This window comes from Echeneis naucrates, chromosome 11 (assembly GCF_900963305.1).
Source record: "Echeneis naucrates chromosome 11, fEcheNa1.1, whole genome shotgun sequence".
Lineage (NCBI taxonomy): Eukaryota > Metazoa > Chordata > Actinopteri > Carangiformes > Echeneidae > Echeneis > Echeneis naucrates.
This window is the reverse complement of record NC_042521.1, coordinates 10,686,919-10,702,857: the sequence shown is the minus strand read 5'-3', so window position 1 is coordinate 10,702,857 and position 15,939 is coordinate 10,686,919. Positions and strand designations below refer to the sequence as shown.

At 40.3% G+C, this 15,939-nt stretch overlaps 1 protein-coding gene across 2 annotated transcripts in view; it reads right to left on the bottom strand.

Moving 5' to 3' along the window:
• The window catches only part of ctnnal1 (catenin (cadherin-associated protein), alpha-like 1), a 42,920-nt gene extending 26,981 nt beyond the window's left edge, over positions 1 to 15,939 (bottom strand). For both annotated transcript variants that reach the window (XM_029513613.1, XM_029513614.1), the window contains exon 1: positions 15,579 to 15,939. In XM_029513613.1, coding sequence (XP_029369473.1) covers positions 15,579 to 15,674 — 96 coding nt within the window. In that variant the 5' untranslated portion in view covers positions 15,675 to 15,939. The remainder of the gene's footprint in view (positions 1 to 15,578) is intronic.

Sequence of the window (15,939 nt, the reverse complement as noted above, 5' to 3'; positions counted from 1 at the left end):
GAACTCATGTTGGGAGCTTGATAAAATATGATTTCCCCTCACTGAGAACAATCAAATGTTGCTCCATTGGCATGGAACACAAAAAGAGACCAGCCTGCTATCGTACTTCTAATTTCAAAACACTATGTTTTACTAGGCTATGATCCTTTATTCACATTAAAATTATTTAAATTCAAGTAAGAATGTCACAATGGAGGTTCTAATGTTATATATTCTCTGTGTTGCGTGTCAGGTTGGACTGTGATATTACAGAAAGTATAGTAAATATAACATCGGATGAAATATGCACCATGCTCCTCTGACCACAGCGGCATGCCAAGGCTGCAATGTCTATGTCGTTACATAGCGTAAGGGTAGAGAAATCCCAGCCACTGAAGCACTTACACACAGCTTGCATTCAACACAGCACAATACCTCTTTTCATTCCTTCTTGCTCACGTAATTCTCTGGATAGTTGGTGGGAGGGAAACAGAGAGAGAGAGAGAGAGAGAGAGAGAGAGAGTGAGAGAGAGACAGAGAAAATCAGGGAGGGGTTGTCCACAGAGTGGAGAGACAGAGAGCCCTGAACACAACGTGACTGCTGGCTCAAACTCCCTCCGGCTGTCTCAGCCTGCCCCATCTCCAGCATACCTGGGGATGCAACTCAGGGAAAATGCCGTGTGGGTCAGCATCAGATAAACAACACCTAGAGGCAGTGGCTCACCTGGGCCTTGACATCTACATGCTCAAACTTTATGCTTGAGCAATGTTGCTTTACGGTGGAATCTGGCCAACTAGTGCATTATGTATGCTTTATTTAAATCTCAAACTCTTTAGATTCATCACAGCAAACGAATCAAGACATTTAGCTAACCAATTAACTGAGTTGTCTCGGCTAAAGTCTTAAATTAGCAGGACTTTAACTAAACAAGACACATACTAAGATTAAATAATTGTATCTGTCATTCAAATAACAAGATAAATAATCCAACCAGACACACAATACTTGTTGATTTTCAATATTGCATTTCTGTGGTATTGAGGTTCTAATCCCAGTCACAGCAGTGACTCCCTGGGGATAAGCTCATCAAATCTTATAATCACTTCTCTGGTGCAAGACTGATATTTTAGGAGTTTTCACTGTTCAGTTCTCACGCAGAAATAATGCAAGAATGATCTGTTGACTAAACTGTCGATCTCTTTAGAGATAAATGTCTACAGGGGACTGTAGCCTTCCCTTTAAACATGGGGAATAACCTAACTCCTGAGTAGTCAACTGAAATGTTTGCTGCAGGCTCCATGTATGAGTCACAGCATGGTAACGTGTCAAATGCTATACTTTTTTCTCTCCTGTTACAGCTTTTGTCACACCACAGCACAGCAGCGATTGCTGCTGCAGTATGCATCATCATATTTTTTGTGTAAGGAACTCAAGCTTAACCAGATTAGCTGACTCACCAGGGACCCCCTAGGATAAAATGAAAAAAATGCTGATTTTTTTTTTTTACTAGACAAAGCACTTCACAAAGTTAACAAAAAGTACATAAATCAAAAATATTATTAATGCTGACAATACAGACTCACTTTTTTGGGGCTCAGAGTTCAAGACAATATCATGTGGATGAGGGATCATCCACAGTTGCTTTTTTTGCAACTGCTGTGATGGCGAAGGGCAGCTGACTGTATATTACAGTAACCTAACCATCAATCTGCTCTGTTTGCCAACATGTACACAGCGAAGCCAAGATGGCACAACATAATATAGGTTGGCACACAACAGGCAAACCAATAAAGTTGCTTCATATTTTCAGAGGGACCGTTCCCTGTAAAATAAACGACAAATACAATCCCACTTATTGCCTGGTATTACGGCCTGGCATCGATCCTTGGCTCTCTGCCACAGTTCAAGTGTTCCCAGCCTCTCTAAAACCTCTCAGAGGCAGATTTCTAAATACAAGGATGACATTCATCTCCAGGACTTAGCAGCAGGCTTGCTTACCATTCATGGGCCACAGCAGAGTAGAGCTTCCACTCAGAAAGTAGAAGCTAACAGAAAAGTAAAACAGGCTGTGTGCTAACTGGTCTTCCATCATACCTGTCTAAAAATAATGGGAAATCTATCAACGCTTAAGGGAGCCCACCGAGTGGGCTGAGCTGAGCGCTTTTCGGAGTCACTCTGACCTGAGTCAGTTGCAGTATACCATCTGACAAATTCAAGATAAATCAAATCAATCTTTCCTAAAAAATTAATCTTTCATCGCCATTACACACAGTGTGCATTTATTTGAATGTTTGGTTTATGTTCAGGTGCATGAAAGCTTTACTTCATATCTGAGTGGAGTGAGTGAGTTATTCGTTAAAATAAGAATTGAATGATAGGACCCCGCTGACCTGGCTTATTAATGCACTGACAACAACGCATAATCTCTCTTGAAAGGTGAACACTGCATCAGTGCAATCAGTCAGGCTGACATGAGGTACAGGAAGCCTAGAGGAACCAGCAGAAGCTGATAACAGAGAATGATGAACTGGAGAGAAAAACAGACGGACAGCTGTGATGGACAGATAGACGGGAGAATGGCAGAGGACACAGTAAATGGAAATACTGTACAGGAAAGAGGGAGGACAGCTAAATTGGAGAAAATCTGAGGGCATGGCTGTATTGAAAACAGCTGAAATTAGTTTTAGCCGATTCTCTTTACTGTACGTATAACGCTTTAAGAAATCACACTCTTTTAGATCAGAGGTATACCAGGCACATTGGATGAGACCATATGAGTGAGAGTAACCTCTGATTCAGTGGTCCTTGCTGGGGGGTAGACAAACATAACATGGCCGTGGATCAATTTTTGCTCTGTTAACCACAGTGTAAGGTTAACTAAGATGGGAAGGAGAGGCGAGGGAATCGATCTCTTCTGTTTGGAGAGCACTGGACCATGACACAAACTACTGGTGTGGTTCACTAACCTTGCTTCTCTATAAAACCTTTTGCACTTGCTGGTGGGAGGATAACCTCACATTACATCTAATTTAATCTAAACTAGGATTTAAACACAGAACCAAGAGGTGTCCTACATTGATTCCCGTGATTGAAAAGGCAGTCATTATTGAAAGCCATTAGCAAAAAATTTCATTGGTGAGCATGAATGAGACACAAAGGAGTAGACAAGCTTTGACTAGGAATTGGTTAGAGTTAGCTGCAGCCAGTCATCTTAGCTTGGCAAACAACCTGCAAACACTGAGAAATAGTAAACATGGTTATGTCCATGGCCAACCAATCTGTAGCACCACTACATCTCATTATTTAACACCCTATTTCTCTTACTTTCTTTAAGCCCAACAAAATCAAACAATGAGTCGCAGTTTACTGTTATGTAACATATTGAACCTTGAAGGTGCCAGTGAGCATTTTTCATTTTATTTATTTATTAATTTTTAAATCTATGGACAGAGTCAGGCTAGCTGCTTCCCCTGTTGTCAGTCTTTGTGCAATGCCATACTCACCTGCAGAGTGGGTAATTTTAAGTTATTTTCTTTGTTTTCAACAAAACACGAGACAGGGGAGGTAAAAATAAATATTAAATCGCTACATTAATCTGTTTCCCTGGGTGTTTCATTAGCATAGCTCCAGTCTGTATGCTTTGTATCAGTGCGTGGGTGATAATAATGATGTATTAGGAATGGTGGGCCTCTGCCGGCAGAAGAATACCACTGACAACATTTCACTTTAACAAATATTTCAGAGGTAGCAAATAAGCAAAACATGCTCTTCCCAACTTATCTCAAATAGATGTAAAATTCTGTATTAACAATATGAAGGCAGTCAAGGCAGCATTATCAGGGTCCCAGATTGTCAATCAAATAATGTTAGCTTGAAACAAATAGAAAACAGAGAGAATTCTTTACTTGAAACTAATGATTTTTCCTTGGATCTCAACTCCAGTGAAAGCTTTTGACATTCTTTCCTATTCACTGTTATGATAGTGAAACCAAGGCACCATGACCGCACCGGCATCTTTGATCTAAGTAATTCCTCGCAAAACATCCAAGACATGATATTAAAGACATCTCTAGCCCAGGAGCAGGCCGATGCAGATGAGAGCCCACCCATTTGGAAATGTACACCGTATGCATTTGCACATTTCTCCAAGCTACACTGGGGTCTTTGTTTCATAAAAGACCTGGATATTTCATTGGGATGTCTGCTTCGCATTTTTATCCAGATGTGTCACAAGAACATGGCAGTTGTTTAATTTGGCAAGGGAACCTAACAAAGGAAGCAAAACACAGCAGAAAAAAACAGCAGACATCATATTTTACATCAATATGTGAGGTCTCCAATCTTTCCATCAGATTCAGCTGCAGGGGACATTCAGTGGAAAGTTTAAAACTTCTAAAATAGTATGCCTCAAATGAAAGCCTGTCCTGGATGCTGAAGTCATATTTTGTTTCACTAATTGAATAAGACTTTCAGCTCTGTAATAGAATATTCACATAATTTTATTAGGCATATGGTTCCATTCCAGGAAGAGAAGAGGCAAAGAAAACAAAAACATTTCAGTGGCGGGTTTAATTTGCTGACATGGTCTGCTGTTGGCTTGCATAAACAGGCCAAAATTTTCAATTAAAGAATAACTAAGTCCTGCAATCATAAGGTGCACTGCATTTTCTATATCGACTATAAGACAGGGAAAACACCACAAACTCAACCATAAAAACTATTTTCTACTATGTAATGGATAATTTAGATCACTCCAATTCTGTGACTTGAAGCACCTTCAAATGAAAATAAATAAATAAATAAATAAATAAATAAATAAAATAAATACATTTACATAGGCTGTAACAAATCTTTCTGTGAAATGTCGGGACACTACCAAAAATAGTCTGTAGCCAAGAGCACTGTTCATATACTTCTTTCTTGCATATGACTGCAGACTTCAATTGGCAATTTCTTTGTGTTGTTAAACCTTATTATGAGAACACTTGGAAAGGACAAACCCCAGTTCCTGATGAGGCTTCCTATTGTATTTTTCATTGTGCTTCTCATTTATCTCAGTGAGGATGTCCTGGTACACCAGTAAAGATTGATGACAACCAGTGCCAGAGCTCAAAAAGGCTGGACTGTGAATCGATGCAACCTGTCAGAGGACTACCTCCAGATCAATCATCTTCACCCAACTTCACTCAAATGAAAACACAAGTCCAATTCAAACCTATGTAGACTGTTAAAGCCCTCATCCTTTCCTTCTCGTCATCATCCTCATCAGTGGCATGAGATTTGTTTTTAAAATAGGTTACACAAAACAAAATTCTCAGAGTAACATAAAAGGGTCAAATATTTTCCAAACTCCAAAGAAAAGCATTAGACACAATGTCTGCAAACCCCACAGACTCAATTCAGCAGCCATTGCTCACAAAGCATCTGTCCCCGAGTCACTTTCTTGGATGCAACATAGCACGGTGACAACAGCATGCTTCAACAACCTGGGGCTACGAACACAACAACTGAGCCATTTACAAAGCGCTGCCCTCAGGTTTACTTCACACTGAGTTGTGTTCAATGACTGGCTAATTATATAAGTCCACAACAGGATAATCCTAACTGCTTGCCAACTCTGACTCTAAAAACATTCCATCAGTCATCATGATGGGTAATTACAAGTAATGGACAAATAATAGTGTGTGGTGAGCAGTGTGTGAAAATGGCTTAACCAGCCATCACCTCAGCCTCCCACAGCGATAGCCTGTTCTGAAGGGAGAACAAGAGTACAGTGGCTGCTTTGAAGATGCCAGCTAAATACACCTGACACAAAAGCCCTAGCTTAGTGGCTTGTCTCTGAACTAATAGCACTTGTTTTTGTTGAATAAGTGAGCAACGTGACAAATGAAATGGGCTTTATTTCTGAGTCACCCAAGAGTTCACATCAAATATGAACACAAGTGTCTGATGTGTGCTGAAGAGTCACATAAAATAACTTCAGGATTTTTTCCTACCAAATTTCCAAACCTCTGACGGTTCTTCACAGATGAAAAGAGGGAGAGACGTTAAGATAAGGCACAAGAAAATCAACATGACTATAAACTATCCCACAAGTGAGACAAATCCTCAGCCAGAGGCAGGAAAATGGCATTTCTAAAAATGTGTCTTGAGGATATGACATTTGAGAAGAAAGGGATTTTAAAAGTGAATGATGTCAAACCAAACATCAAAACCTTAAATGCAACGAGATTATAGCTGAGAGAGACGATACATTGATCAAAAAGGTGAGCAAACGTCAAGCTCTTCGGGGAGGGGGGAAGCACTAACTCATGCATACCAACCAGTATTGAGGGTGTAAAGGTCACACCCCAGAAGGACTTTTGACTCTAGCTAGGATGCCCCCATAAAGAATACATACATGCAATTGCAGTCAGCAGTCATAGCAATACACATTGTAGGAGTTTGAAACATGATGCCTGAAAGGAATGCACCCCCTCCCCACTTTAGACAACATTATGGTCTGTGTTGTGACATACTGACTCTGTCTAACACACTCATGGGACTTAAGGAACATGCTTTTCCTACGTGACAAATACCTGTCTTTAAATATTTAGCATTCTACCAGGGCTTAGAAAATCATTTATTTGAACCAGTGACTACTAGTACTCCAATGTAAACAGAAATTATAAATTATACCATGATAAATACTATTATTGTTCTAAACTGTAGGTTTTCACATTCAAATACAAGTAAGGTTGCTGTATCACTGACAAAAAAAGTAAAAAATCCTTTCAGCACTTCAGCTAAAAAACAGGCTTGTACATCCAGAAGAGGAACTTTATTAATAGAAGATAAGGATCTTTAACTTATTCATAGGGGTTGGCACACAGCAAGTGTGTGTTTCTAAGCACACACACATGCATTGGGCTGTGCCTCTCGGCTGGCTGGCCCCCACCTGTCACCTACTGGCTCCATTCACACAGAAGGACGTACTGATAGTATCTGGTACAATCAGGTGATTGATGAAGGGCAAACGTGGACAAATACATCTGTGTCAGGCTGAATTTGTGTTTGAAAGACTTTTTTGAAACAAAAACTAATGGTGAGCAAATAGATATTTGGGGGAAATGGCACATATTTTCTCTTTGCTTCCTGACCTGCCACATCCTCCTCTGCTGAAGGTGTCATTTAAAAAGACACCTTTGAAATAGTCATTTAATCTGGCAACTTCACATACAGCTTCATCTTGTATAGTGCTTGAACAAAACCTGTTTGTTAACAGTATATGGCCTCTGGATAATCTATTCATCACTGAGTTAGAATGATATTTTCTATTCTTGGGACCAAGTCTTTTCATAATGTTTAAGATCCTATCTACAGACATTTGTGCTTTCAACACTGCACTGGCTTCTAAAAAAAATTTCCCTTAAGATATGTAATGGCCACACAAAAGATAGCAATAATATCATCATCATCTTAATCACTCCTGGGTGCTCTATGTCAAAGAAAGCAATTGCAGATTCTGGCTCAGCTGGTTACTTGCTGTTCCCATTAAGTTTTTTGGAGTAGGTGCAGCCTGAGGATTATGTTTCAGTTTACAACACAGAAGAAAAAGGCATAGATCCTAAGAGAAACACTAAGATTGGGCCAGAGGCCACAGGTAGTGCACAAAGCGGTTTTCGGTAGGCTGTATAATTAATAAGGTGGGCTCTCTAGAGAGGTTAAGATTAAAAGTGAGAAAACAGGTGCTAAGTGGAGAAAGATGAGAACTAACTGAGCACCGGACCTTAAGACAAAGAAGGATAGAGCAAGTAAGGTGTGTGACAGGAAACTAAAATCAGGAAATTGTGTAGAGCAACAGAGGAAGGGTGGAGGGCATACAAAGTAACTGCTTCATCATCTTACATACTAATACTTCCTCACACCAAAACCTCAACTCACATCAATGAGCGAAGGATTCCTATGATGCTCATATACATGTATAATTTGTTTTATAACATCAAAGTGAGGCTGAGACTGTATAATTTATCATGGACACACAATTAAAATAGTATAGAAACATTTGATTCTCATATACAGTGCTTACTGTATAAGTCATACAATGTGAAGATGGGGGAAGGGACATAAAACTTGAAATATTAAAAATTTCTGACTATTCTGAATTAGAAAAGATAAGAAAATGTTTGGTATTCTGGGTTCTCTGTGTCCTTCATAAAGTCTTTGTTCTGTCATGTCAAACCTCATCTCTTTAAAAGAACTCATTATCGAGAGGGGAGCAGTTCAAAGACGCTTGAAGAAAGCAATTAACACATAGAAGGCAGACTGAAGGATCCATCAGTGGTACAGTCAGCAAAGTTGCTTAAGAGAGGGGGAGAAATGCAAACATGACATCTTGAAGGGCTTTGGGATGTATGTCAGATTTTCTTTTTTGCAGGATAGTTACATTCAGAAATTTATGCAATTCTCCTATCAACAGCAAAATTATCCACCAACAGAGTAGTGAGAGCAGTAAAGCAAAGCTGTCCTGTGAGAGGAAACGAAATTCAGAAACTTCAGTGTACAAAAATACTGAAAAAAATGCAGCTATTTTGACAAAATCAAAATTTTGTCTCCTTAGCAAACTCAACACTCAATGAAATATGACTACGCTGGTTTGAAACACACATATTATTTTTCTACAATGACAAGAGTGACAAAACATAACTCAATATTATCAATATTGAGTTATGTTTTGCTGTGTCAAAATGGCAATGTTTGCTCCAAAAATAGTGGACATGAGGGTGCTGAGTGTTGTATTTGTAGTAGTTGGATATTGTCTGTGAGCTTCACAGTAGTACTGTAGGATAATATCTGCAGTGAGAACAGTATAGGTACCTTCTGAATAACTTAATGTAAAAATTGCACGGTAATTATAATTATGATGCTGCACTTTGAGGCAACGTTTAGACTCTTTTTTGATGCACGAGAACAAGGCTTCCTGCTGTTAACCTGGATTACAGTGCTTCCTCCAGTGAGGCCCACATCACAAACAACTGTCCCAGTCAATGTCATGTGCTCAAGACTGGAATTATCACTGCAAGCCAAAAAACCACCAGCAGAAAAAACAATGACAGACAAACAGCTGCCTGCCAAAAACTGATCTGTTTACCTGCAGTTGTCCAGGCAGCAGACAATATAGATACATCAAGAGTTATCTCCGGCAATACATGACAAGACAAGTGGGAGAGTACATGCCTGCGAAATCACAGTAACTGGGTTGTCCTGCCGTACTCATCTGTCCTGATTGCATGTACAGTGACACCTCATGTTTCTGTCCTATTTAATATCTCTGTACCTATGGTGTAAGCAAGCCAGACAAAGAATCAATGGTCATTACCCTCATAAAAGCTTGTATAGATCATCCAAGATACATCCACTATATTGACATGTTGTCTGAAATATCCCATGTAAAGCCACAGTAGGACGGCAGGGTGTTGTTCTGTTTTCCTCTGTTTGCAGAAGGCCTCTGTGTGTGTAATTAATGTAAGTAACTGTGTCCGTGTCTGCGCTTTGGGGTGTGTTCGTGTGTCTGTTTTATTCCACAGGCTGCTTCCAGTGAGATTCGACAAAACAAAACACCATGCTACATTAGGCACCACATCCCCTCTAATAAAGATCTCTTCCAGTGTGCCAACACTTTGGAGAGACCTCAAATCTGTCTGATCATCATAAACTGAGAGTAAACTGTAAATGCAGAATGATAATGAGCTAGAAAGTCACTTAATACTTTATAAGCATGCAGAGCCTCTGATAGATTTTGTATGAGTATGAGGACATTTAACATCTAGGATAAATTTGTCTGAACATTGTGAAGAATTATTTCACCAGGGAGTGGAGGAGAACTGAATTTTTCTCACAGTGATTTCACCAACCAAAATAAAATTCAATAGCATTTTTCCCTAGCATATGTACCAACACACAGTCCACTGTTTTCCTAAGCATTTATTTTGCAAACATTTCAGAGTAGTATATTTCAAAACCTGGCAAACTATCTCCTGCCTGAAAAACAAAACAACAATCCTGCTGAGGAACATGTCCCTGAAATTGCTTTCCAGGTCCACTTGACACTAAATGCATGACTTTGAGCTATGTGAGCAAAGGTAATGTCACTTTGAAGCTCTCCAATAATGGTGAGTTTAATCAATACTTTATCAACCTCCTGGCTATAGCAATATATCTTGGTGGGAGGCAGAAGCTTTCCTTCAGACAATTAAGAGTGGTCTTCACTATTAGCTAGCGCTGTCAGGTAACTTAAATGGCAAGAGGGTGAGATAGCTTTTTTCACCATTAAGTTAACTGTTGCGTAACTGGTCTCTTTAGGATGGGTTATTTGGAGGTTTCAGGCATATACACACACACACACACACACACCTTTCTCATCTGTAAGTATATTAGCCACGGAGAAGTCAATGGATCGACATGTGAGACAGACCCTTTTATAGGCACTTACACAGAACAGCAATCTGTAATGACTCCCTTGATAGCACTGGTGAGAAGAGTCCAAGGGGGAGCGGAAAGGGAAAACAGTGGCCATGCAAGCTTTGAATGTGTGTGTTTTCATGGATGTGTGTTTTCTTGCTGATAAAAAAAATTGTCAGAAATAATGGAGGGCAATGGGAGGTTTAGGAGAGTGGTGCTAAACGTCAAGAGAGAATATGAATCCTCTGAGCTGAAAGTAAACTAACTAGTCTCTCCATTGTACTAAAAAACAAGCTAAGTGTATTCTAATGTCTAATTTCAGTATGATGCCATGAAATGAATAATATACTACAAAACAAAATAAATAAATTATAAAAGAAAAAAGTATTCCTTAAAACTCCTGTTGATAATAACATAACAGGAAAAGTTGCAGCCTGACATGCACTGACAGTGTTATCAGACGCTGAAGAAATGATAAATCATGGTGGCCACAGAATATGGAGGTGACTGCACAACACTGGCACCTTAGAACAATTTAGTTTCTGTGAACCACGAGCAAATGATCGCACATGCCTCGGTTTTCTGATAAAAAAGGTACACAAACCATATGGGAATCCCCGACTCTTCTTGAATACACACACACGCATAGGTAAATACACACACACATAAAAAGGCTCCCAAATCTGTATGTGTGCATGTTTGTGCTGCAGTGTAATCCTCGTTATTTCACCTTCATGCCAGAGACTCATTTTTCTTCATGATCATCATACAGCTGGAGGAAGCAGATCTGTTAGGGCTCATGGCAACAGCAACTTCTCTGTCTAGCTATAAAAAACAACTTCACTACCTGGACGTTTGTCACGTCAACCCACAGGACCAGACCATTAACAGGGAAGTAATGTCTCTTCGACAATTAAATTCCATTTCAAATACTTTCCAAAAGTATGATGAAAACTTGATTGCTGGCCATGTTTACAGAGCCTTTAAGTCAAGAGTATATTTATGCTTTGTTTTGGTAAGGATTTGTTTATTGTGGAATTTATGAGAAAAATGCAATGGCTTTGAGAAAATTACATCTGGAAAACAGCCACTGTGTTTTTGTTTGTGTTATAAATGTGCCATTTCAACATAGTTTTGTGCATAATGAATAGAGAAAAGCCTTTTTACCCATATCCCTTTTTAACACATCAGAAGGCAAAACTTCAAGCACCACAGGACCCCAGGAAGCATGACAGCATCAACGCTAACAAACTTGGACAGAGAACGGATTTTCCAAGGCCAATTATAGCAGAAAATCGGTTTTAAAAAAAATAAAAACCTCCTGACTTGGCCTCAGAAAAAAAAATTGATGGAGCCAGTACAACTATGTAATCACAAGGCCAGTATGTCACAAGTGTTTAAATGTTCACTGACGTGATCAAAGTCTCCCTCATTATTACTCCCTTGCCCTTATTCGTTCCCACACATCTTTACCTCAAAACAACACCCTTACACCTCCTCAGTCTTTGGACCACCATGTCCGCATTCAGACAGGACTGCTGTTTTTACTAGGAACACACCTCAATTACAGAAACCCAGGAACAAACTGTTATTTTACTAATCACCACTTCAAAACAGGAATCACATCTCAAGGAAAAAACTGCCGGATTATTGCTAATTGCCTTCCAGCTGGCCACAGACCACATCACAGGTAGGATACACACAACAGCAGAGCCATTTGCATAGTTCCCCTTCTCTGTGTGTTCCCATTACATTTTCAACCACCACAAAAGTAATTTACTACACTTAACATGCCCCTCACAATGCAAGCCCAGTGGTATGGAGATGGGTGGGAGAAAAGGTGAGGCCAGCACATTAGCAAATTCCTAGCTGAGAAAAGTACTTCAGCTAAATTAGGAAAAGGCCCCTCCTACTTCTGAAAGTTTTGATGGTCAAAGAGAGGAGAGCTGAAGCTAGAAAACATCCCTGTGACAGTACACATTTCAAGAGAATTTTACTTCTTTTTAACAAAAACTCTGCGGATGAAGCTGACATTAAAACATACTTTCAAAAAGATAAATGCATACACAAGTCATCAGTATGATATATAAGGATGAAAATGAAAAGGTGGGTTGGACTGTGGGCATGTGTCTCGTGTGTGTGTGTGTCTGTGTGTGGAGCGAGGCTGGGAGTCTCCCAGGCCTATAATTACACCTTGGTGGGAGTGAAGCTGATAACAGAGGCCTGAGGGTATCAACGTCACAGCAAGGCAAGGAGAGGAAAGTAGAGGAAAGAGATACATAATAAAAGAAGGGGATAGCGCACAACATGATACCTTATCATAGCAATTTTTCTCAGTGACAGTGCTTTTTCATTTCCTTCTTGATAGCAATCTTAAGACCCCTAAACAACATGAGCATGCACACACACAAAGCTACTTAAGAAGAAAAGCAACACAACACAGCCCATGCATTTTGCGCTCACTATAATAATTCAATTAAAAACCATATTAGGCAATACTGATTCCCACAACCACCATGTAAACCTCTTAACTTGGTTATCTTATCACATTAAGGCGGTAATCAGAACACCACATCTGGGTTTAACATCAGTCTGGCTAATGACTATTGGCAAACTTAGATTTATTTTGTTGATTTGATTTTCTGCTCATGCCACAAACAGAAATACTGCAAGTGGCAAGGCTTCAATGTTTTGCAGTTATATTCTTACATCCTTGTTAGCCATTGTGTTACAACATCAAGCTACACTATCATTACTACATGTATTTTATCACTATTATCAATATTATTATATAGGTTTCCAAAGCTAATGATGACATCTTATGATGTCTTGTTTTGTTTAAACATCGGTGCGTAACACAAGACACTCTGTGCACAGCTGAGCAGTGGGAGCCAATAAACTTTACAGCATGTTTTGCTTCAAAAACAATCAAAAAAACATCAATATATTTTCATAATCCCAGGCTATCAACTAATTAATCAACTAATTATTACAGCTCTCATATTTTTTGTAACTTTGCTATGCACAAAATCATACTAATGAAAAGCATTCACTAGGCCTACAGGTAAAACTAATGTAGCAGTCAGCCTTGACTGGCTGACCATTCCTTCTGGTGACATCACAACATCCACAAACAAAACAATATATGAAGGGAGGTAACAGTCCTTGCAATTGTTGTTTCTTTCAGCATTGCAGCGCTCTGTTGCTATGGGGACATGCCTCACACAGAGAAAAAAAAAATAAAGTTAGGAAACATTGTCCTTGAGGCCCACTTTTCAAGAGTGGACTTTAATATGCTGAACTCCATTGCAGCACACAACACATTGTTCTATGCTATGGACTGGAGCACAGCCAGCCCTTCTCAGCAGGCAGAGGTGCACTTTAAGTTTGCTCCAGTGTCAATATTATCATGATAAAGTGGAGATCCTGGGGCCTTTCTGTGTGGAGTTTGCATGTTCTCTGGGTACTCCGGTTTCCTCCTTCCGTCCAAAGACATCATGTTTGGGTTAACTGGTGACTCTAAACTGTCCGTAGGCCTGAGTGTGAGTGGTTGTTGGTCTCTGTCTGTCTCTGTGTGTTGGCCCTGTGATGGATGGCTGTACCCCGCCCTCACCTAGAGTGAGCTGGAATTGGCTCTAGCACCCCCCACGACCCGGAAACAGATAAGCGGTTGGAGATGAATTAATATATGGATATTCTCACTGTAAATTCAATTAAGCAAGCATTAAAAATTTAAAACATCACATTGCGCCACCAAATTAATTCATCTATTTTCTGAAAATTAGAATCATGTAAAAACAGCCAAATCAAATGGGAATCTGCATTACTTCTCTGAAAAGCAAACCCATAACAATTCAGTACAGCATGACCTTATAATTTTGAGATGAAAAGAGATGGGAAGAAGGCTTTAAGCATTCAAATGGGGAAGGACAGTGCCAGGGACCTTCTATCATGGTATTGTCTAGACTCTGTTAAGCCACCAATGAGGTGCCTCCCTCCTCTGTTGTTTCTCAGTGGAAACCGCATAACATTTACAAGTCTCTGCCCCTTTCAGCCTCCTGCACAACAAGAAGATATTAGCATTTTAAGACTGGTGGCCATGCCTCCATTCAGGACATGCAATCCACCTCCCGTCCACATGTGACCAAGCAAGACACAACTGTGTAAAAATAGACAATGCTACAAAACGGAACCGTCAACTTAGTCATCTGTAAATTGTACTGAATTCCAAGTTAGGTTTGTTTTTTGTTTGTTTTTTAATGGAAACTAGCCATTGGGGTTGTAGCCTACTTTGTTGCATTTATACAATAAAATGATTAATTAAGTCATTGACCTAAACCCAGTAGCTGGGACTACTGATTTGAGTGTGTAAAAGAGGAGGTGATGACAGAGTGCAGTGGTTTAAAGTGGGTCTTTCATCTTCTTCTGTTTATTGAAAAACGAAACACGTGCCTCAAAGTGGCCCATTTGGAGAGGTGGAAGTCACAGTGCAATTCAGGGCTGGCAAAGGGGTGAACAGCCAGAAAAAGTCTGGGGATTGGGGGGGACTGATGGTGGTGGTGGTGGGGGGGGGGGGTCTTTTATGCCGTCTGGAACTGTTTTTCCTCAAAGTGTGAAAACCTCCACAGTGAGTTCCTGTCTATCTCCAGAAAAGTAAGAGTTAAATATCATAACTGTGCCATTGTTTGGGTGGATTTTGGATTGGGTGCAGGATTCCAGTTTGGACTTCCCCTTTACAGTACAATGTCGCCTGTTATGTAATTGTGTAGCCTGACAACTTCTGCCCAGCAAAAACAAAATCTGTGCTTTCACTCGGATCTAGTTTATTGTAGTTATTGTAAAATAAAAAGTTTCAGCCAGCGATCTGTAGACTTTGCAGCTTGTAAGGAGTCGGCCTGGATTATGTATTACCCTTTCCTTATTTATGACAGTAGTTGCCATGTAGTAACTCCATAAAGTCCCCACTCGTGGGCCAGGCTTTGAACACAGGCAGGAAACACGCAGTCAGGTAAACACAAGAATCAAAGTTAGCCCTTTGACTCCGAGCTCTGCTGCTGTCGTCAAACCCAGAAAGTGCGGTGCTGTTTTTTTTTCATACAGTACAAAAAGGTTCGTGAAATACGATGTAGCGGTGTGTTTCAGTCAATGAGACACTCACCTGCGATACTAAAGGAATAAGCGTCTGCTCCACCGAGCGAGTTTTGATCTCCAGGCCGGAATCAAAGTTACTGTTGCCGCACGGAGATGAAGCCATTCCCGCCGAGCTCTCTCTCTCCCTCCCTGGCACAACAATACACGGCACAAACTGAGTTCCCCCAAGAGACCTCTTTTCTTTTGCTGTTTCGCAGCTGCAAAACTGGTGTGACGGCCTTGCTATTACACGCCGGGGGTTTTGCACTTGGTTACACGGTGGTTTGTCGAGCGGGGCTCCGCAACACGCACGCCGGTTTAATCCACTCTGGCTCCGCCGGTTGTGCCGCTGCGCCCGCTAATGTCCGTGTAGTTTACTCAAGTACGGC